The sequence below is a fragment of the Taurulus bubalis genome, assembly GCF_910589615.1.
Source record: "Taurulus bubalis genome assembly, chromosome: 9".
Classification (NCBI taxonomy): domain Eukaryota; kingdom Metazoa; phylum Chordata; class Actinopteri; order Perciformes; family Cottidae; genus Taurulus; species Taurulus bubalis.
Genome location: NC_136597.1, coordinates 2,353,867 through 2,378,550, shown reverse-complemented (window position 1 = coordinate 2,378,550; position 24,684 = coordinate 2,353,867). Strand labels below are relative to the sequence as shown.

Here is a 24,684-nt window from a genome sequence, read left to right as displayed (position 1 = left end):
CATCATCTGGAGCCCCTCTTCAGCAGCCGTTTAACCTGTTGCTAGGTAATGAATAGATGGCCTTTATTCTCTCTCTCTCTCTCCCTCCCTCCCCCTCTCCCTCTCTCTCTCCCTCTCTCTCTCTCTCCCTCTCTCTGCTTACAGGAGCTTTTATCTTTTCATCGTGTTGTTATCAAAGCGTCACGGTCGGACGGAGATCATTAATTTCCTCCTCCGCCGGTAGAAGAGCACTTTGTCTAACCATGAGCACAAACACATCTCTGTCCTAACACGTTCCCAGTGCTGGTCTGGTCGGGGTAACGGGGAAGAAACCCGGTGGACTGACCATGTCTGAGTCCACGCCGCGCTGCTCCGGCAGCAGAGGCTTCTCCTCCGTGAACTGCTGCTCCTTCATCCCCGCCATCCTGGACAGCAAGCTGCAATAACCACGGAAACACACACACACACACACACACACACACCTAAGGTTACACTATGATTTCATCATCAGAATACTGTTTGACATTAAGAAAAACTACATTCACTGGCAGTGTGTGCATGATGATGGCAGTTCAGTTTCAATTCAATGGAATGAACCAGTGCTTTGAGAAGTGGTTTCACAAATCCACATTGTGAAGTGATGAAGGACTCAGATCGCTGAGTGAATGAAATCTGAGCGGCTGACAGATGTGGAAGTGATTGGAAACGGAGATGGAATCAAGATGGGAATTAGAAACCTGCCCTAATTTATTGGAAGAATTCCTGGGAAAAGGAAACCAAAACATACACGGCTACAGTTCAGTGAGCAGTGAAGACTTTTCTAGAGGTGAATCTTTTCCAAAAGGAAAGGTGCTCTGTGGAGTTTTGTTGCAAAGAGACAATGTTTGCGTTGTTTTTATCTTTGAGGTGTAATAAATGTGTTGAATGTGTTTCCTTCCTCATTGCAAACACTATGTTTTGAGCATTTTGAACCCTGCCTTGCTAACCATGTTTATATGCTAATAATCTTCTTCATCGTTGTGCCTTCAGTGACGCATTGCTGTCTTTGTTGCCGCCATACGCCTTAGCATTACATAACATGTGACGTTACTTAACATTACGTTACATCATGTAATGTCATGTTTGACACACCCACGGGTTGGTATATGATGAGTAGGCAGTGAGATTGTGTGCTCTATACTCATTAGCACTTCTAGAGTTCACAGGGTACCATTACATGCGCTGGAAATGTTCCCATTGTGTGTCTGGACTTTCAGCAGAGTGAGTAAACCAGCACAGTGTTTAGTTTCTGTTTCCAGCACCAACACACATGTCACGCTGTACATACTGTGCAAACAAATACCACCTCACTCTCCACTACACACTAAAATCCATCCCAGAGGGGAAATCCAAAATGGAGATTGACCAAACATCTTGTTTTTCTCCAAACGCTCAAAAGTACAGTAGCTACAAAACAGTAAAGTGATGTTCTGCTCTAGTTTTCCAGACAACAAAGACTCCAATTTGGATTCGACATAGATGTTTATTGACCGAGATACTAAAGAAGTGGAGCTTGGAAGTTCACAGACTACTGCCCCGCAGATAATACGAGGACTGAGGCTGGATTAGGCTCTAATTAAACTGGCATTTTATGTTTGAGGGCACACACACACAAAGCCATAATACACAGGACACAAATACATTGTGACACATCAGCACACACACAGTGGCGTTCGTACAATAACACTCCTCCAGTACATGATCACATCGGTCCACACAGCACACCACTTCAGATATAGCTTCTATTGACACCACATCACCGAAATCAAAGTGGCAGATTGGTCAGATTGACAGTTGTTGTTGTTTGTTTTGTGCATGAAATAACACTCTACATTTCCGGATGTAGCCGATGATGTAACTGACCCCAATCTGTGGAGGCTTACAAACGTCTTCACCACATCGCCACTCGGTCTCGTTCCACCCTTTCCTCTCTCTCCAACCTCGAACGCCCTCTGCCGCTGTCTCTCTCCTCTCTCCTGGCAGTCGATCAGCACAATCTGTGTTTTTATCTGACACCTAAACGAGACAAAGCCCAGAGGCCAGCGAGAGGCGCTCCCAGCAGCTGATGAAGTGTGTGTGTGTGTGTGTGTGTGTGTGTGAGCCCAGAGTGTCGAAGCCACTACTTACAAAGGAAAACCCACCCGAAGAAATTACCCGCATAGATTTTTAAAGTAAAGCTCCACCTGTCGACGCTCGTCTGTGAATAATCTGTGCAACAAGAGACTTTGTGACTTTGAGAGCACAGGTAGAGAAGACCACGGCCTTTTGTCTGGATGAGCTGCATCATTTCACAACGGAGCGAAGACCTCCAAAGTAGACAACAGAGACCAATCATTGTCGAGTGAGTCACAAATGAGTCTCAAGTCCTTGCATCAAGTCTAGAGTCAGGTCCCAGGTCAAGACTGACAAGACTAAAGTCATGTCCCAGGTTAAGACTGACAGGTCTAGAGTCAGGTCCCAGGTCAAGACTGACGAGTCTAGAGTCAGGTCCCAGGTCAAGACTGACGAGTCTAGAGTCAGGTCCCAGGTCAAGACTGACAGGTCTAGGGTCAGGTCCCAGGTCAAGACTGATAAGACTAGAGTCAGGTCCCAGGTCAAGACTGATAAGACTAGAGTCAGGTCCCAGGTCAAGACTGGCGAGTCTAGAGTCAGGTCCCAGGTCAAGACTGATAAGACTAGAGTCAGGTCCCAGGTCAAGACTGACAGGTCTAGAGTCAGGTCCCAGGCCAAGACTCATAGGTCTAGAGTCAAGTCCCAGGCCAAGACTCATAGGTCTAGAGTCAGGTCCCAGGTCAAGACTGACAATACTAGAGTCAGGTCCCAGGTCAAGACTGACAAGTCTAGAGTCAGGTGCCAGGTCAAGACTGGCGAGTCTAGAGTCAGGTCCCAGGTCAAGACTCATAGGTCTAGAGTCAGGTCCCAGGCCAAGACTCATAGGTCTAGAGTCAGGTCCCAGGCCAAGACTCATAGGTCTAGAGTCAGGTCCCAGGCCAAGACTCATAGGTCTAGAGTCAGGTCCCAGGCCAAGACTCATAGGTCTAGAGTCAGGTCCCAGGCCAAGACTCATAGGTCTAGAGTCAGGTCCCAGGTCAAGACTCATAGGTCTAGAGTCAGGTCCCAGGTCAAGACTGACAAGACTAGAGTCAGGTCCCAGGTCAAGACTGACGAGTCTAGAGTCAGGTCCCAGGTCAAGACTCACAGGTCTAGAGTCAGGTCCCAGGTCAAGACTCATAGGTCTAGAGTCAGGTCCCAGGTCAAGACTGACAGGTCTAGAGTCAGGTCCCAGGCCAAGACTCATAGGTCTAGAGTCAGGTCCCAGGCCAAGACTCATAGGTCTAGAGTCAGGTCCCAGGTCAAGACTCATAGGTCTAGAGTCAGGTCCCAGGTCAAGACTCATAGGTCTAGAGTCAGGTCCCAGGTCAAGACTCATAGGTCTAGAGTCAGGTCCCAGGTCAACACTCACAGGTCTAGAGTCAGGTCCCAGGTCAACACTCACAGGTCTAGAGTCAGGTCCCAGGTCAAGACTCATAGGTCTAGAGTCAGGTCCCAGGTCAAGACTGACGAGTCTAGAGTCAGGTCCCAGGTCAAGACTCACAGGTCTAGAGTCAGGTCCCAGGTCAAGACTCACAGGTCTAGAGTCAGGTCCCAGGTCAAGACTCATAGGTCTAGAGTCAGGTCCCAGGTCAAGACTGACAAGTCTAGAGTCAGGTCCCAGGTCAAGACTGACGAGTCTAGAGTCAGGTCCCAGGTCAAGACTCACAGGTCTAGAGTCAGGTCCCAGGTCAACACTCACAGGTCTAGAGTCAGGTCCCAGGTCAAGACTCACAGGTCTAGAGTCAGGTCCCAGGTCAACACTCACAGGTCTAGAGTCAGGTCCCAGGTCAAGACTCACAGGTCTAGAGTCAGGTCCCAGGTCAACACTCACAGGTCTAGAGTCAGGTCCCAGGTCAAGACTCACAGGTCTAGAGTCAGGTCCCAGGTCAACACTCACAGGTCTAGAGTCAGGTCCCAGGTCAAGACTCACAGGTCTAGAGTCAGGTCCCAGGTCAACACTCACAGGTCCCAACTATGGTCCCAAGTCCTACACTTTAAGTTTTTAGTCCTAACAAGGTATAATGTGAACGTATCATTCTCGTCAAGCTTTATTCATCCGAGGCTTTTTAAAACCTCTAAGCTTATGAAAACATCTTAGTTACACGTTGACTGTCTTGATTTGTTTGCCCATTTGGGAGCACAAGACGGGTGGGAAAAAATCTTTGTAAGTGACCAAATATTACAAAGACGAACAAAAATAAACGGTAACACTTTTGAATAACTGCACGCTATGAAGCATTTTATAATACTTCATTTACAAATGGTGAAGCCATCTTTTATAAAGAAGAATGCTTTATAAATGATGAATTAGGTGTTACCTCATACCTAGCTAATGCTTCATAGCGTGCGGTTATTATGAAGTGTTGCCGCATGCACAGAAAGAATATCATGAACAACTGTAATGTGACACATCAACCAGATCGCATTTCAATTTTCCGGTTAGACGGACTCAAATGAAGTAAGATGGTAAGAATAAGAAGTTTACAAATTGACCGAACTGAATTCACAGTGTTATTGCTGTTGCTATGCCTGTCAAGCGTTCGGTTCTGTTCATGCATAACTATAACATAAAAGCATCCCGAGTGGAAATGATGCCCTTGGCTGTATATAGTTTAGTCTACGGACAAAACCCCACACACTCATATCAAATGAGCGCACTCTTGTGACTGACTGACGTGGATGCAGACAGTGGAGCTCCAGACTGTCGGAGAAATCTACCCAACATTCATCAGACAGTCTGAGAACTGGAGATGAAAAACCAGAGCAGCCAGAATGGCTGAAGAGACCAAGACAAGAGAGCGCCACCTACACACTCAACGTCATTCAGAGATAATCCAAAGGAAATGCCGCCTGCAGGACGGCACAGCAATGAGCCTGGAAGATTCAAAATAACTAAAAAACAAGGATCCTAAAGGATTACATCCTCATCCTTATTTCACCATAAATCCTGTTTTCCCTCCTTTGATTTCTTACATAACCCCTTCCATTGCTTCATCATTTGGCCTCCAGAACCATCTGTATCCATCATGCTGGATTTTCTCTAAATTTGCATTACTTTGGGAACATTTTCTCCCCTGAAGCTTGTGCTTATTGATCCAGCAGCTGAAGACTCTGCAGACCTGAGGACCACTTCTACAAGAGTGTTATGATGTCAAACACGTTTCTGAAAAGATCGACGGTGAAATAGGCAATGCAGTAACAGAAAGTTGATTCATATTTGATCAGCGCTGCCTCCTTTGACAGTTTGATCAAGCTTCACATTAGAGAATCCTCGGCTCTGATTGGTCGTTTTTATTAGAAACCTCATGTTTTCCCAGATTATCTGTCTTGTGTACGACAAATATGAGTTTTTTATTATAGTTACCACCTGTAGCTTGAAGGTCAACAGATTATTGTTATTTCAATAGTCTCTCTCCTTTTAGTTCTGTGTTGGTCTCCACCACCTCCTGAGGGTAAACTCTGTCTCCTTAGCAGCTCCATGCTCTACCACAGCGGTGTTCAACTAAAATTCTGCAAGGTCCAGTTCAAGAGAGGTTCCTCATGCAAAGGTCCAGAACATCACAATAATGTCAAATTTGTGCTATATGATTTTGTGCCATATGTATTGAATTAGCCAACAGTTGTATTAACGTCTGTATGTCAACAACTGACTGTCAAATTAAATAAAGTTCAATTAATTAACATCTAAACAATATTTATTATTACAGATTTCCAATTTAAATGGAATAATAATAAATAATACATACTCTAATAATACACATTATCTTCTCTTATTTCGAGTAAAATAAAGGCTGGATTTAAAACAGAAAGCTTTTGAATAATGTGACTAAATAAATTAAATAAAGTCCTTAATTTTAGAAAAAATAATTTAACTGAATTGTCATGCAGCTTCAAATTCAGTTTATTCAGGCGTCAAGTGATGTCAATCAAAAGAGCCAAGGTGTTATATTCTTGTCATCTAAAAAAGATAAATGTGTGTTCAGGGACTTCACCTGATTATGAAACCACTTGTTTCAGCTCATTTCTCCTCTCTGTTCACATCATTGTTGGTCAGTTAATTCATGTGTTAGGGTCATGATCATATTAATTAATGTGTTAGGGTCATGATCATATTAATTCATGTGCTAGGGTCCTGATCATATTAATTCATGTGTTAGGGTCCTGATCATATTAATTCATGTATTAGGGTCATGATCATATTGGCCTCTTTGGTTTATTTTTCTCTGCCTTAATTTCGGATGAGTCGGTCCGTTTGCTCTAAAGATGTGCCTTGTCTCGTAAGGTGTGCCTTGTCTCGTAAGGTGTGCCTTGTCTCGTAAGGTGTGCCTTGTCTCGTAAGGTGTGCCTTGTCTCGTCGTGGCGCTTCACATCGCTGCTTTTAATATGGCTGAACATGAGACATACTGCTTTGGAACTGGTTGTGGGAATAATTAACATATAATAGTCTGTCCAGGCTCTGGTCAAGCGGTCCACATTTATATTTCTGCAGCGCCAAGCGAAATAACTTGTCTGACTCACGTACTTTTTCCAACTATCTGGTCTCTCTCCTGTCGCTCATGTGTGTGAATATATCACTCGAGTTGAGGGCGGGGCTTAACGGAATACACACAAGTGATTGGCCGAATAGGATCACGTGAGAGGCTTTACAAGGCGTGCGATTGGTTGGTCTCCAGGACCTCTGAACGAGAGCCGTAAAGACAGGTAAAGCTGCGCCGGTGAAATAGAAGCGATCCATCAACAGTTAATAATTCTGGGTCCGGACCAGGACCGCGGTCCGCCTGTTAGTGACCCGTGCTCTACCATGTTCACCGCTAGTCCATAAGTGTGTCTGTTTGGTGCTGAGCAGGCTGAGTACTGTGAGGCCATCAGAGCTTGTGTTTTACTGGAATTGGATGTTGGTTGGAGTTGATGAGAACAGAATTAGCAATGATGTAAAACCCAAGCAATGAGCTAAAAGCTCAATGCACAGCTGGGTGGCTATTCTCTGTGGATTCAAACGGTCCTTCTCACGTGATTTGTAATCATTTCATACATTGTTTACATTAAAATAATAAAGTACAGTTTTAAAGTTGGGAGTTAAAACAGTGGACTTTACAAATGATAAATAACATAAGAGAATAAATGTGTTATTCTTCTCCCACTCGTCCTTCTCTGCTTCTTTTTGTTTCTCTGCTTTCCTAAGTTTGTCACCAATGTTTGACAGTCTATTTTTTCCAAACTCTCATCCCTAGGCAACCTCTTCTCTGTCTTCCAGCATCTCAAACTTTCTTCTCACTTTTAATATTTATTTTGTGACCCTCTCTCTCTCTCTCTCTCTCTCATCCTCCCATCCTCTATCCTCATTCCACCCCGTCTCATCCCTCTCTTTCTCACCGTCTCTATTCACTCTGCTGTGCTTATGTAAGACAGCTGGTTGTGAAATCAATTACCATTGCATTACGCCGGCTATATTTGGCCTCGTGACGCCACTGCTGCCGGAGGAAAGATACCGCTGCAGTCCTCCTGTGGCTTAGTGCTTTGTCTAGTGCGTAACTTCTCGATCTATGGGGAGGATCCTGTTGTTCTTTTTACAAGATATTGATACATGTCGTTTAGAATGTGTATGTTATTGTGTGTTTGTCTCTACAACGTGTGTGACTTTGTGGGCCTTTAAATTTGGTCAATTTGATCGTTTAGTCCGTTTGTTCTGCAGCAAAAAGTCTCAACAATTGATCAGCATCTGTAGTCCCGGGAGGATGATCCCAAAACCTTTTGCTGAATCTGTGATTGGACGTTCCTCTACCTATAGAGTTTTCTGGAGTCATGGTCCTCATAAAATAATTCCTTCAAGTTTTCTTGACCGCTGACCGTTTTCCTTAAGCAGCCACCAGGCCAACATTAAGAATGGAAGATTATAAACCACTGATGCAACACAGTCTGGAGACGTCAGCAGAAATGGACTTGAACTTACTACTCAAAGAGCTTTTATACATCATGACATTCACTCATTCACACACTGATGGCAGGGGCTACCATGCAAAGTGCCATTCATGCGAGTCATTTGGGGTAATCGACATGGACCAGTGGAGTCTGGGATCCTCCGATTGAAGGACGACTCGCTCCAGCACGGAGTCACAGTCGCCCACTGTCCGAGTGAAATAGTTAAGATGGCCGTGAGAAGGTGAATGGTTTCAGCCCAACTGAGGGTTTAGGCCCAGTGCCAACATTTAACGGCAATGCGGTTATGCCACGTTAACAATGTGAAATGGTTGAGGCAACACAACTTTGGTAACGGTTAAAAAAAACAAGTAGGGCTACATGTTTGAAATGTAACAATGCACATTGCTTGATGTCGACCTGGTCGTACCATGTACACCCAGCTAGCATACAGCATTTCTTACAGGAGGATCATGCGATCTGTTGCATGTGTGTCCATTACTGTGTGTGCACCTCCTTCTGCTAATCTTGCATTCCTAAAAACATTCTCAAAACAGGCATAGTGATAACTAGCTGAGTGCACGCTGAACCCCCAACGCCCTGAAACACAGTGTCAGTTGACTTTAGCGTTTTAGACGGCGTGTTGGCTAACGGCTAACTGTTGATGGAACTTGCAGTACACACATTGCTGTACATTGGCTTGGTGAGTTACATGTTCTAGTTTGGTAAGGTTGTATCCACCCTAGGGTCCCCTTCTTAGGGGAGTTCTACAGCTCATATGACCTTGATATGAATACCAGTCCTCCATCTCTAGCGAATCTGCAACTCCTTGCCTTTATAAAAAGAGTCTGAGCAATTTTCCCAAAAGAATGACTCCTCGATTGCTCCCCGAGTTTTTTTTAAATTGTATTGTTCGTTGCCTTCCCATCATCCCACAGAGTAATACTGCACATCTTTAGAAAGACTACGACCTAAATCATCAAAATCACAATAAACACAAGCATTGACAAATTGAAAAATGACCTACTTTGACCTGACTCTTGCTCGCACCATCACAGAATGGATATCAAAATGACCCCCTACTTCCGCATGTCCCGTCTGATGCGCTTTCAGAATAGTCTGAGGACCAATGAGATCGCAGGATCTTGGAACGCACAAAAAAAGCACAACAAAACTTCTGGTCTCGCTTCGCAATTTGGAGACACTAATACTGGTCAGAAAATGATCTAGATTGATTGATTTGACTCCCACAGACCCGTACGGTTACCGGGATGTGTCTTTGTAAGGGTTTTTATGAATGTTTTAGTAAAACGTTATAATCGCTTAGTCATTTTAAGGATTGTACGGAATTATTAAAACTTAACAATCTTTTTTTTTTTGTAAGTAAAACCACACGTCTCTTCTCACAAGGGTTACGCTAATTTAGCCTTTTAAATGAATTAAATCTGAACTGTGGATGAGGAGGATAGCACAGTTTTAGTTTTTGAAAAATCACAATTCTCATTTTCAGGAGACAGAAAAAAAGAGCAGTGGGCTTATAAGGACAATGACTTCAAGCCCATTGCTCACATACTTCCAAATACTTGTTTTAGAGTTTGAATAAAGTGTTTTACCAGCATTGCTGTCTAGACTGTGGGTTGTATTCATGCATGGTGGAGAGCTGCACTCCACCGAGGACACCAATCTGGTTATACATATTCTTCACAACCTCTATCTAGCATATCGATAGCTTTAATGTTGGCATCCGTCATCTGATAAACCTTGTATCTGATGAACCGCTACAGCTTTGTGTGTTGAACAGTGAGGCATGTGCTTCCGTCAGAGAGATTACACCCCACATTTTAATTTGAGATGTTGGGTTACACAAAATGAATTGAATGTGGTCGTCCCAGTCCGCTCTCCACAGCGGAGGACCCGACTTCAAAGCCTCTCTTCATCCCTCAACCAGCGGTGGCCAGGCAGCCAAAGTGTCAGAGGGTGAGAAGTTATTTACAGGCCTGTTTTCTACGTCTTCACTCATGAAGGAACGCTGCCAACAGAAAGAAAAGAGCGTTTCCACTCAGAACAAGTGGTCCTTTTTTTCTAGTTTGGGGAGAAAACAGTTTTCACTGCAGTTTGTCGAGGAGAACAAAATAGACCTGTCCTCTTCCCTTTTCTCTCACTCCTTCACTCCTTTCTTTTCCTTCTGCCCAGAAAGGGTTGCTATGACAACCAAGCTCAGTCCCGCTGAGTCTCGTTCACCTTCTTCTCCTCGCTGCTTTTCCTTTCTCCATCGGTAACGCGGATATTTTCCCACCATCTTAAGAGACGACATGTCAAGATTACACATCTTCTGTGTTTTCACGTGGGCTTCGTATTGCCACGGTTACAACGATCAGATGCCATACTGTACAAGGCAGAGCTGGCATCATTGTATGAATACTACCATTGCATTGTCGCCGTATTAAATCAGAGAACTGGCATTATTGCCCTCCTGGTTTAAATTACACACTGTCCTCCTTTGTTCCCTATTGGCACGAACATCTTGCTAAATTACACCCCTCACAGTCGCACCATAGTAACCTCTTCTCTTTGTTTTATTTCCCTCCTCCAGTTCATATCGGGTGATGAGACTACATTCGTATTGTCTTTGCTTATTACTTATTATAGTTGTGCTGTTCGGATGAAGGCAGGACAGACTGGAGGCTTCAGGACTGACGCGGTTAAAAACAGTCTGGTGCTTTAGAGGAGAACCGGTCATCACTTTGAGATGACACAAAGCTATCATATCCCGTAAAAGTCGGGTTACAAGCCGCTCCTACCTCGGGTCAGTGTCCCGCTGTAGCAGCGCTAGCTAGCCCCGCTACTAGCTCCCCGCTGCTGCTACTAGCTCCCCGCTGCTGCTGCTAGCTCCCCGCTGCTGCTGCTACTGCCCGCGTCCCCTCTGCCCAAGTCGGGTGTCGAGTCGGGGCTGATCCCGCTACCTTCGGTGGTTGTCGGGGAGCTAGCGGAGAGCTAGCGGACGATATTGAAGAGCTAGCGGAAGTTAGCGGGGGAACTAGCATGAGCGCCAGCTGGCTACAGCGGGGAGCAAACGGGGACACTGACCGAAGGTAGTACCGGCGTGTAACCCGACTTTTACGGTACTACAGCTTCCTTGCTTCATGGTCAATGAAGTTTGTTTCTTGCTGGATTTAAAGAAACACTGGATCTAACGCGAGAGCATTTTGATATTCTCATCTTAACGTTCTCTTCCTTCTATACATATGTGTCACAATAAACTCTCCTAACTTCAGAAAACTGTTGATGAATTCCATCTGCGTGTTCACGAGAATAAAAAATGAGCATAAATAGCGCCTCAATATTACCATATAAGGCTACTTCCTGCCCCACATGTCCTCTATTGAAGTCCTGCTTTCAGACATCCATAAAGGAAACTGTCATTTTTAACAGCAGCAGAATTAAGAGACCTGCTGAACACAAGGAACCGGGACAAATAGGGAGTGATGTTAATGCTGAGTCACCTGAGGGTCTGATGTCACTGAAATATAGAAGAAATGGTTCCACATGGAAAACGTCCTGCCACAGCAAGGCCATCGATGAAAGAGTGAAACAATTACGATGTTCATATTGATATTGTAGTGTTACACAATAGTAGCATCTCGTTATGCTATATGAACACATCAAGAATTGTGTTACCTTGTAATTCAAATCACTGTGTCTGGAAACAATGCTGTAAACCAAAGAAAAGAGCTAAAAGCTAAAATACAAATAAAAAACATTTACACATACAACCCAATGTTGATATTGAAATATTGAATAGTGCAGCATTCAATTTAAACATTAAGCTTTTTGTTCACACTCAAATATTGGCCCAGCATCTATACGTCTCTGCTGTATAAATGAATGAGACATTTGTGCATTAGTATGACTGGTAGAAAGGTTTGGTACCCGGCAACGATTGGAGCTCATTAAGGGCATGCGGGACAGTGAAGAGGCTCAGAGAGCAGCGTCCCGTCAGACAGGAAATCAATCGCTCAGCCGTGTGGAGGGGAAGCGTCCGATCTAATGTACAATCACCGAATCGATACCTGGAAACTGGGACCGCCCAGCGAGACAGGGGCAGCGAGAACGAGAGGCAGCGGGACAAAGAAGACGGAGGGCCACAAGGTTACCGACTCCGTGTAATGATTAGACACATGGCTGCCATGCTTCAGAGAGGACAACAGCCCCTCCTCCGCCTCGTCTTCACTGAGATCACACACAGCTACTTGCCTGCTTCTGCTGGCTGATGAGGAGCTTTAAAAAGAAACGCTGTGAAGTCAACAGCAGATTTGAAGCTACAGCTTTTTACAAAGAGAGAAAACATTCAATACTGTAGTTAAAGGGCCGGTGTGCAGGATTTCGGTTTACAATGAATGGCAGAAATGGAATATAACATGAATAACTATGTTTCCATCAGTGTATAATCACCTGAAACTAAGAATTGTGTTTTCATTAGCTTAAAATGAGCCCTTCATAGCGACATGTTGCGCCGCCATGTTTGCGCATGCACTGTGTTTGAAAAATGTTCACAGGAAACAACTTGGTTAGGTTCAAATAGGTGCAATTGTTGGCCACTTTCCCCTGAGTCTGGATCAGCTTGGAGGGACCCTCCGGCTTTTTCTTCCCCAATGTCTCTTGTGTCTCCATCCACCCTGTGTTCATCGGTTTCTCTCTGTCGCCATCTCTCCCTGTGGGCGTGGCTTCCCCTTTCTCACTCTCCTGGTTCCCTGATTGCTGCTAAGCTGGTTCACCTGTTCAGAGACACACACCTGCAATAGATCGACTCATCATGCCTCGGCTACCGTGGTGGTTACCTGCATTAGGCCTCTGTGCTTTTGTGCAGTATGAGTAATAATCTACCGGCATCATATCCATTATATTGGCAGACGACAACACAAACAGAATCCGATATCGTGCAAATATATATATATATATATATATAATAGATTTTTGTTAATTTTAAGGAAATAATCTAACCAGCAGCAGTCTATCATCCGCTATCTGCCATCTTATTTCCTCTCTGACGTCTTTCAGTCGTCAATGCTATTGAACTCAGTGGAACTCATGATTCCTGGTGGAGCTTCCTCCAGTCAAGCGGAGCGGAGACGTTAATCCGGACTGACATGCCCCCTCGACATTCACTTCCACACAGCCTTCCTCCCATCATCTGACCCGTTGGTCCATGTGGTGTGCACATCTATGTACAATCACAGTTAGAAGCTCAGCTCTGCACCATTTTCAGAGAAACGTATGACTTATTTATAGCTGCTGAACGCCTAGAGGAGTCTTCAGAGTGGCTACCCAGAGCAGAGATATATCTATGTCGGAGTGGAGGATTAAATATTCAATATCAGCTATCAGACCCAGACTAAGCAGAACTTTCTCTTCTGGCACATAAAGAGGTTTCTTCGTCAGCCGTCGTCAGATGAAGGCTTTGCGTCTCTAAAAAGTGAATCCATAAAGTCTGCTTCACACGCAGTAAGAAGAGCAGCCTCGTTTTCACATTCAAGCTGTGTTTTTTTCTATTCATACTTGCCGCAAAAGTCGGGTTACAAGCCGCTCCTACCTCCGGTCAGTGTCCCGCTGTAGCAAGCTAGGAGCAGCGCTAGCTAGCGCTGCTGCTGCTAGCGCTGCTGCTGCTGCTAGCGCTGCTGCTGCTAGCGCTGCTGCTGCTGCTACTGCTCGCGTCCCCTCTGCCCATGTCGGGTGTCGAGCCGGGCTGGTCCCGCTACCTTCGGTGGTTGTCGGGGAGCTAGCGGAGACCTAGCGGAAGTTAGCGGGGAACTAGCATGAGCGCCAGCTGGCTACAGCAGGGAGCAAACGGGGACACTGACCGAAGGTAGTAGCGGCGTGTAACTCGTTTTTTACGGTAGTGTGTTCGTAGCAAACAGCAAGCGGTTTCAGGTAAAACAAAGGAGAGTAAAGAGCACACACAGAGTGTCCAGTCACACAGAGGTGCGCTCACACATTGGACAACACGGCCCTCTAAGGGTCTAAGTTTCTCTGAGAGATGGTTTCCAACAGTGAGGATGTGAGCAGCTTCTGTAATCTCCAGTCGTATTCCTCCTTTTAGTTGGAGTATTGTCAGGTTTCTGAAGGACACATCGGTAAGAGCTTTAAAGACCTCTTTCATGATACTTGAAATTCAATTAGAGATCAATTAAAAAACCCAGATTAAGAGACAAGATTGCCAGATGCAGCCTCGGACTCTAATCTAAATATAGATAGTGAAACCCCATTCATTCCTGATCTTTTGAAAAGAAAACATCTCTCCAGTATTTAGTAGCTGTTCAAGAGCTTTAATCATGACCTCTGTCAGAAGAGTCAGCTTTCAAGCCAACATGAATTGTCTTTCAAGTGCAGAAAGACTGGACATTTAAACACAATAACACAAGCTCCAACTGCTGGGAAGAAAAGTTGAATTAAATGAAAGTGAACGTGTCTACCGGGTTGGATAAATGTGGAAATTCAACATAAGGAAAAAAGTTAGTTAGAAAAGTTAGATTTTGAGTTGAATGTCTGGATACTTTTATCAGCACCAGCAGTGACGACAACCAGCATGTCAAGAATAATTTCATGCATAACTCAACTAAATCCTGCTCTGATATATAACCTCAAATATGTTCCCGGCTTTGAAGGAGTGTGTTGGTTCGATGAAGAGTTGGCACTGCCTGAGGTGCGAGTGAGCAGGTGTGATTAAAGGGAAGCCGACTGACATCCGGGTTTTGCATTAACACGCCTCATTAATTCCACCGTAATAGGACCAAGAGGCCAGTGGTACCAGGTGATCCTTCTCACCTTCTTTATGATCAGGAATGGCTGAGCTCACTTGTAATCATCACCTTGCGCCACACATGGGGAGGTGTTCCCAGGTGGGACTTTGGGAGACAGCGAGTTAAGCTTTGTAAAACAACTTGTGCTGATGCTGGAAACCTGTGCAAAATAAAAGCTGAAATGATAATACAGTAGCTGTTATCTCCACCATTGTGTTAACCCATGATCTAAACAATAATATGACTCTCGCCACATGAGCTCCACCGAGACATCCCAACAAACCAAATATGGGATAAAGAGTGTTTGTGTGGGACACATTACCAATGCTGAGAGGTGGTCCAACATTTGTGTGTAACGTCTATCTAACTTAAAACATAAACATAACCTGTCTGTTCTGCAGTAGTTTGACTTGTGTTAAAACTAGTAATGCGGGACATCGGTTCAATGTGGGACCAGGGACAAAAATGCAGAAAGCAGGACCCCTGGTCACCTGAGCTTCACCCAGATTCCTGCAGTAAATCACCTGCCATCACTGTCAGCCAAACGTGGATTTCAAGAGAACATCGCCTGCATGACACTTGGTTGGTAGTAAAGGAGGAATGATGGTCATCTTGTGGACTAGGCCCTTTAGTTACAATGAAGGGAAACCTAAATGACAAAAGTATTCTTCCAGCTCTGTGGCAGCAGTTTGGGGAAGACCCTCTCCTAAAAGCCAGGTCATTAAGAAATCCTTTCCCCGCAGCTTGTGGTGGTAGTACTTGACTAGAGCCCTGTCCAGAACCCTATTCAACACCTCAGGGATGAACTGGACCTTTATTGGACCTTACTAATGCTCACTGAGTTGTAGCTCTGCCTTCTTATTGACTCGTCTTCGAGTTAAAACAATATGAACTCCAAGCTGAAAAGGTTGAATCTAGCTCTCACTCGCCCAGTGCTTTAATGAACGTGCATCGCTGATCATTTGTGTCGTGCGGAGGTGTTGAAACGTTAACCTCTCATCTACCGTCATGCTAAGGCCACTAGCCACAGCCAAACACAGCATCTTAGCCTTATTCACACACCATGACTTGTATTTATTTGGCTCAAGCTGAATGGCACAGTCCAAAATGCAACCCAATGTCCCTTCTGGTGGGTTTTTTCTGTGGTCCGCCCACAGGGGTGCGGGGTGGATGCCAGCAGGGCAGACGGGCGGACAGTGTGTGGCTACCAGCAGCACACTGCCGGACTCCTTCCTGAACCAAACGGGGAGCCAGATGTCGAGGAGCAAAGCTCGGTGGAGCATGCTGAATGGTTTCATGAGCAAACCGCAGTTGCTTCCTTCAGAGACTCATGGCTTTATAACAGTGTTCACTCAAAACAGGTCATAGCCCAGCACCCCGACAGCAGTGATTGTCTTGTATTTTATTTGTGACTGGGACTGGACTAAAGCCAATTCATGTCGAGGGATGAAGCGCTACCTCAGAGAGGACTATTAGAATAGAACTCAATGAAAATCTATTGGAGGTACCCTACAGAAAATAAAGAGTTAATTAACCTGTATTACAGAAATATGTACAGTATTATAGTGTACTTTTTTCACCTGACTCCATAGAAATGTAGCTTGGGAAGGGGGCTGCTTTATCTGATCGTTGCTGTTGTTCTATGTAGAGAAACAGGAAACTAGGCTGTTGCTATTGAATGCCAAATGGTGAAAAGTGGCAAACTCTGCTGAACAGAGAATCATGACACAAAACCATCTGAAAGGTAATATATGTGGAAGTATTTTGAAATCAACACCATTGTAAAAAGCATATGTATTCAGGTAAGGCTGTATGAAGAGTCACATTGTCACGTTAGCGTGAGAGATGTCTGCTTCCACCTCAGTGGAGAGTGTTTGTTCGTGGTTCTCACTGCACTGCACATAGCCAATTCAGTTATAAAACAATATCCCTGTTACTCTGCATAATTCAAAGACCTCATTACCAGCTGCAACGCCGCTATTGTTTTCACCTTGTGAGTCTGAGTGTCATCACAGCAAAATGTGGTCCTGGAAACAACATGTCACGGAGGGGGGAAGGAGAGGACCCAAATGCCAGAGCAACGGCTTCAAAGTAAATTTATTTCAATAACAAAACTTAGGATAGGCTTCAAAAACGGGACGTGGAAAAAACAAAACCAGGACTCCAAAAGACAAGACTACTCACGATGAGCCAGCTTACAGGAGGTAACAGAAGGGGGGAAACCAGTACAATCCGACAAGGGGACAGAAGACAAACAGGGTTTAAATACAAGAGGAGGGTAACGAGGAACAGCTGGAAACACTGAGGGCAGCACAGGTGAAAGGAATGCACAATCAGGGAACATGGTAGACAGACAATCACGGACAATCACAAGGGAGGAAGTGCAGGAACACAGAGGACACACAAGACAAGGACTTCACAATAAGACAGGACAACAGACAAACCAACATCGTGACACAACAGCTGTGCCAGGAACTACCACAGAGGAGATTGGGAGTACTTTGCCAGATGTTTCGTGTCTGTCTGATTTTTTCAAGGCAATAGATTCACAATCGTCCCAGATGCAGTCACAAAAATGTACAGGTGAGTCATTAGGCTCGTTCGTTAGAGCTGCGCCTCGCCTGGAATCCAGACGAGAGCAGCGGCCGCAGCAGGAGGCGTTGACAAAAAACTGCGATCAAGTCGGACAGTTGTCAGCTGTGTAAACGCAGGAAGTCACAGAAAAAATTACTTCATGTTAGTTCCCAACTTTTGTTTACTTGTAGTTTACAGATCACGTTTGGATTTATTATGTGTTTATAAATATATATTTATGTAAAAATGAGTGTGTAGCTGCATCCTTTGGTCTTTTGATGTCTGCCTGTGAAATACATTACTAGTAGTTTTGATGTGTGTTGTATAAATACGATTTTGTATTAACAACCACACAATAAATGTTTTTAGATCAAACATGAGACTAATAGTCAATAATCCAGCGTTAAGTATTCCAACTACACATAAAATACGAATGTTCTACAACACGTGGTGTTTGCTGTCAGCTCTAAGAGCCAATCAGCTCTCTGATGTGGCGAGAGCCAGGCGTTTCCCATCATGCACTGGGCCAAGCAGTCGGGGGAGAGCCACTGCAGCGCCTGCCTCTGAAATCGACGGTCGGCTTAGTCTCGTGAGAGTATCGTTGACCACGTGTGCATGACGTCAGAGCAAGTCGGGAGCAAGTCGGACACAAATCTAACCGGCATGCATTGCGCGCCGATCGCCGCCGATCGATTCTGCGCAGAACTGGCTCATCTCGAACCAGCCTATTGATGTTGAAAATGCGTTCAAAGATGGGTGTGGCCTGAGCAAAAGAAGGGCAAAGGGACCTTTGGCTCATGCCAGTTTACTCCACTGGCCAAATGCTAGATTAAAATGAAGGTGTTCCAAGATGGCCGTGGTCCGAGCAAAGGCGCCAGAAGTAGGAGGGTAGGAAGTTGGGAAGTGGCCATTGGCCCCACCACTATATAACCCTGTCCCAATTTGCCATCGCTGCTGGTAGGATCCCATCGTACAACTAAGTTGTTTAGCCCCAGTTGAGCCCCAGACATTTTTCTCAAAGATTCTGAATGGTTTGCATCCCCATACTAAATACAGAATATCTCCTCAACCACAAGGGCTATTTGAATCATTTCATAAGGTATAATATACAGAAAATAATTGAGACCAGTTAAGAGGTTCATATAGCAGAATATGTGTTACTGGTTTATTGGTTGATAGTAGAACACAGGGGGGAAAAGAAGAAGAAAAACGTTCCTCTTTTTAATTATGCATATCATCGCTTTTGTTTCTACTATAACATAGCACTATGTGTTAACAGCATCTCTGCAAAGTTTGACTTTGAGTAAGTGAAGTTAAATATTTGTAGTAATTCATTTAGTGCAGATTTCGTGAACTGTAGGTTTAGGTCAGCTGAAGGCAAAAATGCTCTAACTTTCTTCCTCTGGTCTACACCATAGGGCTCTGCTCAAGCAGATGCACCAATACATACCAAGCAAGTATCATTTCATTCACAAGTAAGTCATATTTCAGTTTTTTTTCATAACTTGAGGAGCTCTCTTAAGTCACTTCCGAGTCCTTCGAGTCACATTTATGGTTTATGTAAATATGTATGGTTGAATGTGTTATAAACATGTAAAATTTACTTTTTTTTTCTATGTCACATCAGTGGCTTTGGTATCGATTCATGGGAGTACGAAGACTTGGAGAGTGAGGAAGACCTCCTGATGAAGAATTATGGCCCCATTTTTGGGGGCACCTGGGTTTATAAGGAGATCTGAGGTCTGAGTAATACTTTCACTTTTTGGAAAGTCAAATGCTTCCATTTCCACACCACAGATGACATTCCTTTCACCGGGAGGCAGAATTCCCAAAACACTGCAAATAAAATCCGAACCATCTGCATGGCCAGACACCAGCACTGTACTACTGGTTACTGGACCGGTAAACCAAAAACAGATCTCTCTCTGTTCAGCCAATTTACATTCATTGCACTTGCTATTCTGGAAAACGTCCCTCTTAGTATTTACATCTCATTAAGCTGTTGATACAGTAGCTATTGCTAACATCCGATTGAGTTTTCCTCCGTCGTTATATCTCTCAGACCCCGAGGGGAATGCGATGAGGTGGACAAAAACACAAAGCATTATTTTTAGTTTGATGGATTATGATCCTTGCCAGGGTACTATTTTTGTTCTGTGCAAATAACCCACTAAGCAATGCATTCAGTTAAGAGATTTCTATTTCAGTACCAATCTGTCTTCAGCGACATTTCGCATTTTCCATTTGTTTTTCTGGTAGCAAGGTGCATACAGTTTTCTAATGAATAAACAACTTAACTTGCTCACAACCGTCTTGAGGATATGAAATTGTTGCCCGCCAGTGTTTACCAAGGTGATCACCTGCACCACAGTTATACTACTCGTTATTGCAGTTGCTGACTTGAAGATGAACTGTATTGCGTACACACTGACACTCCAGAACTAGTACGTGATGTCCCGTGCAGGCAGAGAGGTGTGGAACATGCAGTTCCCTCCAGGGTGACTCAGACAATCACACAGGCTGGCATTTCAAAGGTGATGGGCGACACTAATAGATAACACACACACTTTGAGAGAAAGAAATGTGTGTATGTGTGATGAAAGGACTCGTTGTTATGCTCCATTTTACAGTCATGTTCACCAGTGAGGGTGCGATTTACCTCAAAATCCCCAGATCTTTTCCCCAGTTCGTGGGACTAAACATTGGACCATCAAAATAAGTTCAGATTAAATGTTACCATACAATGTGAAAATCTGAATCAGTACAGCCACCTGTAGCCAAATGTAACGACACGTCCCAAAGCTAACGTTAACGTTGCTGTCGTACGGAACAGCTGGCGACGAAAGAGACACACTCTTTTTCTCGTCTGCGTTTGACTTCCTGTGCATAGTAATAATGGTAGATGATGCCATCATCAACATAAACTCACAAGAATGTTTGTATATTTCCTAAAAACATCACAAATTTGACAAAACGACACCAAGGTCAGCTTTTGTAGCTTTCAACAGTGTGTCTGTGGTTTGCTCAGTTGTCATGGCGATGGCTCAGTTTGCATCAAGTATGGGACTTTGGTCATATGATAAGAGGTGGTCATGTATGAATAATCCAGAAAAAGCTAGTGGGCAGACCTTTATTTTTTGTTTTGTTTCAAGGCTTGAATACGTTACTGTTTATAGCAAGCAATTATATTATGTGATAGTTATTATGAATAAATTATCATTTCACATACTATAACTGGTGAAGGGCATTGGCTGCTGGTTTTATTTTGTGGAGGGAAAAGCAGAAACTGTACATGTTATAGTGCATTCATTGTCTTTTTTTTTACACGCTCCTACTGTTATTCGAAACAGAGATATTAACATTTTGATGGAGCACCAAACAAACTAAACTGTATTCCCTGTGAATGGGAATGTGGGAGTCAATGAGCTCTAAAGGTTTGGCAAAGCTTATTTAAAGTTAGCATTGTCTGTGGCTGTCTGGGTCTCATGCATATCAAACTGTAAAAGGCTAAAAGAGATGAGCAGACTGCTCTTGTTGGAATAGTGTCACTGGCACAGCGTGTCACCTGGAATAGGTTGGCACCAACAGCTGGTCAGGGAATCTTCCATTTCACCACCTGGCTTCGCTCCCAGCATGATTCCCAGTATCTGTTCCAGTATGTTACGATTTAGAAATTAATTCTAAATAGATATTTGTCAGATAGACTCCTCGTCCTGTTGCATGCCTGTTTAACAACTAGACGAAGATGAATTCTAGTTGGATCTGTGGGCTTTTGCCCCGCTGCTGCAGAATGAACATGTGAAACACGGCTGATTGACAGAATGGAACGGATGGACGAAAAATGCCAAAGATAAATCCGCACAGGCTGGATAAAGGAGGGACCTGTGCGGCACGGGTATGTAGGTCGGTACGGTGGCTTCACGGGTCCTACGTACATGGTCTGCAGGAGGCTCTGTGGAACCGTGCAGCCAGCCTTGGGAGGGAAGTTCCAAAACAATCCAGGCCCCATCTAGCAGTGGGTATAAAAATACAAGAGACAAGGTCTACTGTACTGGCGTTGGTGCATTGCAGGTGTAAAGGCAGTAACACGATTCACAGAATTATGTCAGGAGACTCCATGCAATGAAACTACACAGAGCAGACAGAAGGTATCATTAGGTAGTTGGCAGAGATGAATAGGATCCTGTGGAAATTGCCGGGGAGAGAAATGTGAAGGTTAACATTTAATAGAAGACTGTTGTGTGATTGATGCTAATCTAGTTATTAGATCTTGTAATCAATAACAAATCCTTTAACGCTGCATCAACTGTCTGTTATAGTGGCCAGAAAGAAGTGCAACAACACCGACTGTAATTCACATGAATAATACGGTTGTCCCATTTTCCCAAGAGACACCAAGGAGCTAGCTAATTAGAGCAGAGATCCAGCAGGAGCATCGAGCAAAGAGGAAATAAAATCAGCATGCAAAACACGGTGATAACAACACTGCTTTTTTCCAGTGGCCCACTTGCAGTGCCAGCCTTCATTGTTGAAAATGACACTGGCGGGGAGGTGGTGACAGAGGTCTTTGGACTCCGAGGAGCGAGAAGAGTTGTTCCAAAACAGAGAGAACTGGAAACACAGAGAAAGCCTTGCACACCAGAAAGTTCTGAAACTTCTTAATCAATGACTCACCAGTATTTATCAGCAACTATGAATCACAAAAAAACTGTTTTTTCAAAAGGACAGTTGAAACCTCACTTATTGCCTCTTCATCCTTTAAGTCAAACTGAAAACATAAGAATACATGCTGCATTCAAAATGAAAAGGAGTCGGAATTTGATTTCCCAGTCAAAGAATTTCAACTAGAACGCCGCCTCAAGTTCGCTTTCTGACTCTGAAAGTTGAACGACCTTAAAATCCCAAATGGCTCCTATGCTGTTTGTTAGCACCTTTCTGTTACATACAGTACTGTCCAACTCCTATCACTTGTGGTGTTTGTATGCTGAAAATACCGCCGTAATGTGCCGTTATCAACTGGTAATGCTAATAATAGCTAACCTGGCTGGAGCAAACCCCATTAAGTGTTCCAACTGGTTGTACTGGAACGCAGTCAACTCTGGTGTGACGTCATACCCAGCTGCGAGATCCAATTTCCGAGGTGAATGGAATGCAGCAGTAGTAGAATGATATCTACACTGATAACCCTTTTTCCTCTATTTTCAACAATCTCACATCAACTCTAGCTGTCTGTCTGTTAACAACCTTCAACATTCAGGAAACTCAGTTGTGCTGTTAAGCTCGCATTCCAGTTAGGAAAGTGAAGTTAGCTAACTAGCTCGTTAGACTACATTGCTAAGGTTAGCCCTGATAGACGTTTGGGGGGGTTAGCTAGCTTCAGCTGTCTCTCATTGGCCCACTAATCGTGAATGATTGGTTCTTTTTCATTTTCATTTCAGTTTTGACTTTAATTCTTGTTTCCCACACTAATAGTAAGCTAGCAGCTACTGCCATCCAAAAAATCCCAAATCCTTACTCCAAATATGGGCTAACTGGAGCAGTGATGAGTTGCACAGTACTCATGCAGGAACAACAGCAGCAGTGTATTGCTTTTTGTAAATCTATTTATAAACGCCGAGCTGAGAAACAGACCCGCTCCCAAAGGCAAGACAAGCTTGGCTTCAGTGGTTGTTTCATGTGCTGATGGAGCAGCGCAGCAGTGAAAAAAGCCAATAAGTGTTATGCCGTTAAAAAATAAGGGAGTGGGGGGGATTCACAAAAGAATTGAGTGATTCTTAAGGACATTAAACTTGCATGAATCAGACAAAAAGACAGAACATGCAAATGGTGCTAACTTAAATAGCCTATCTGTGCTGCTGTGCAGGTACAATTAAGAAATTTGGCGAAGAAATATTGCCCCCTTTTATTGCAAATTAGCCTCATTGGAATAACAGTCCAACTCTCAAAAATCAGCGCTAATAGCCAAACACAGTTACAGAGACATTATCAGCGTCTTCAGAGAGCTGGTGGTAGCTGAAACGCATTCATAAGGGGGCTCCACTCAAATCATTTATTTTGGGATGCAATGACAGTTTTGTCAGGAAAATAAATAAATATACTTTTCATGGAGAAGAGAAGAAAAAACTAGCAAAAATGGACGAAAATAAGGTTATTATATGAACAAATACAAGTATTCTTCACTCTTCAAAACAACAGCATCTACACTCAGATGGAAAACATATGTAATATCATTAGCACATTATATTTTGTGAATGGGACATTGAGATGGGCTGACAGTGAAGCACAATCATGGTGTTCTTGTGAATTGGCCCCAGAATGACGATAAGAGGAGCGGAGTTCTCCAACGGAAGAGGACCAAATTAAAAAAAGCGTGTCGCTATTACAGTAGGATGCTTTTGAATGGGATGCAACAAAACATCCCCTTAATCCTTCTGCTGACGAGGATTTGACCCAGCCAGGCTCTTTGAAAAAATACATACAATATGTGTGAGACTTATGAGGTTCATAAGTAGTAGTTTCAATAAGTTACAATTCACAAAAAGTACTTAAATCCTGGGCCTTTTTAAGTCTTACATTTTCTAGACTTTATTTTGGCTGTCATGGTCTTCAGTCCTTCAGCAGCATTCATAATGCAGACAGATTCTGGACACCGCTAGCACAAGCCTGCACCAAATTCAACTTTTGTGACTGAAACCTACTGTACTGTAGTCCAGCATTCAGAAACCACTATTTCATGTACATGTCCCTTTAGACTTACTGCGAGTGAACAGACTTTTTCTTGAAGCAGCAACTGTGAATATAAGTATCAAGCCGATGTGCCTTTCAGCTCAAACACAGCATCCTTTTAGTTGTGTTCATAGGCAACGGCTGTATTGTAAATGGCACTCTTTGTTTTTCTGCGGGGACAATAAATTCAACCTGCCGACAGGCTATTCCCTCCAATGCAGAGGCTGACGATGGGAGGTGTGTGTGTGTGTGTGTGTGTGTGTGATGGGGAGGAGGTGGAGGTTGAAGTAAAGTATAGAGTACAAACACACACATTATGCCGAAACGATCGTCCTCTTTTTACCATCCTCCTCCTCTGAACACTAAACAGTTGCAGCATATTGAAGTTTAACTCCTAATTTCTTCCAAACATATTCTGTCAGCTTCACAAAGACTTTTCTAGCCTTGATTATTTTTTTTGGGGGGGGGGTGGTACAAAAACAGTTTCACACAAATTCTCAGACAAAACAAATGATTCATGCTCCAGACGGATCATTACCGTACCTGAGGTGGAGTTGAG

The 24,684-nt window shown here is 43.9% G+C and overlaps 1 protein-coding gene across 3 annotated transcripts in view; it reads right to left on the bottom strand.

The window, feature by feature from the left end:
* ndrg4 (NDRG family member 4) overlaps positions 1-21,408 on the bottom strand; it is a gene marked incomplete at its 5' end in the record, with an annotated part of 51,285 nt that extends 29,877 nt beyond the window's left edge. For all 3 annotated transcript variants that reach the window (XM_079224168.1, XM_079224169.1, XM_079224170.1), the window contains 2 exons: positions 326-416; positions 21,335-21,408. In XM_079224168.1, the coding sequence (XP_079080294.1) occupies positions 326-416; positions 21,335-21,408 (165 nt within the window). The remainder of the gene's footprint in view (positions 1-325; positions 417-21,334) is intronic.
* Between the last annotated feature and the right edge of the window lie 3,276 nt (positions 21,409-24,684).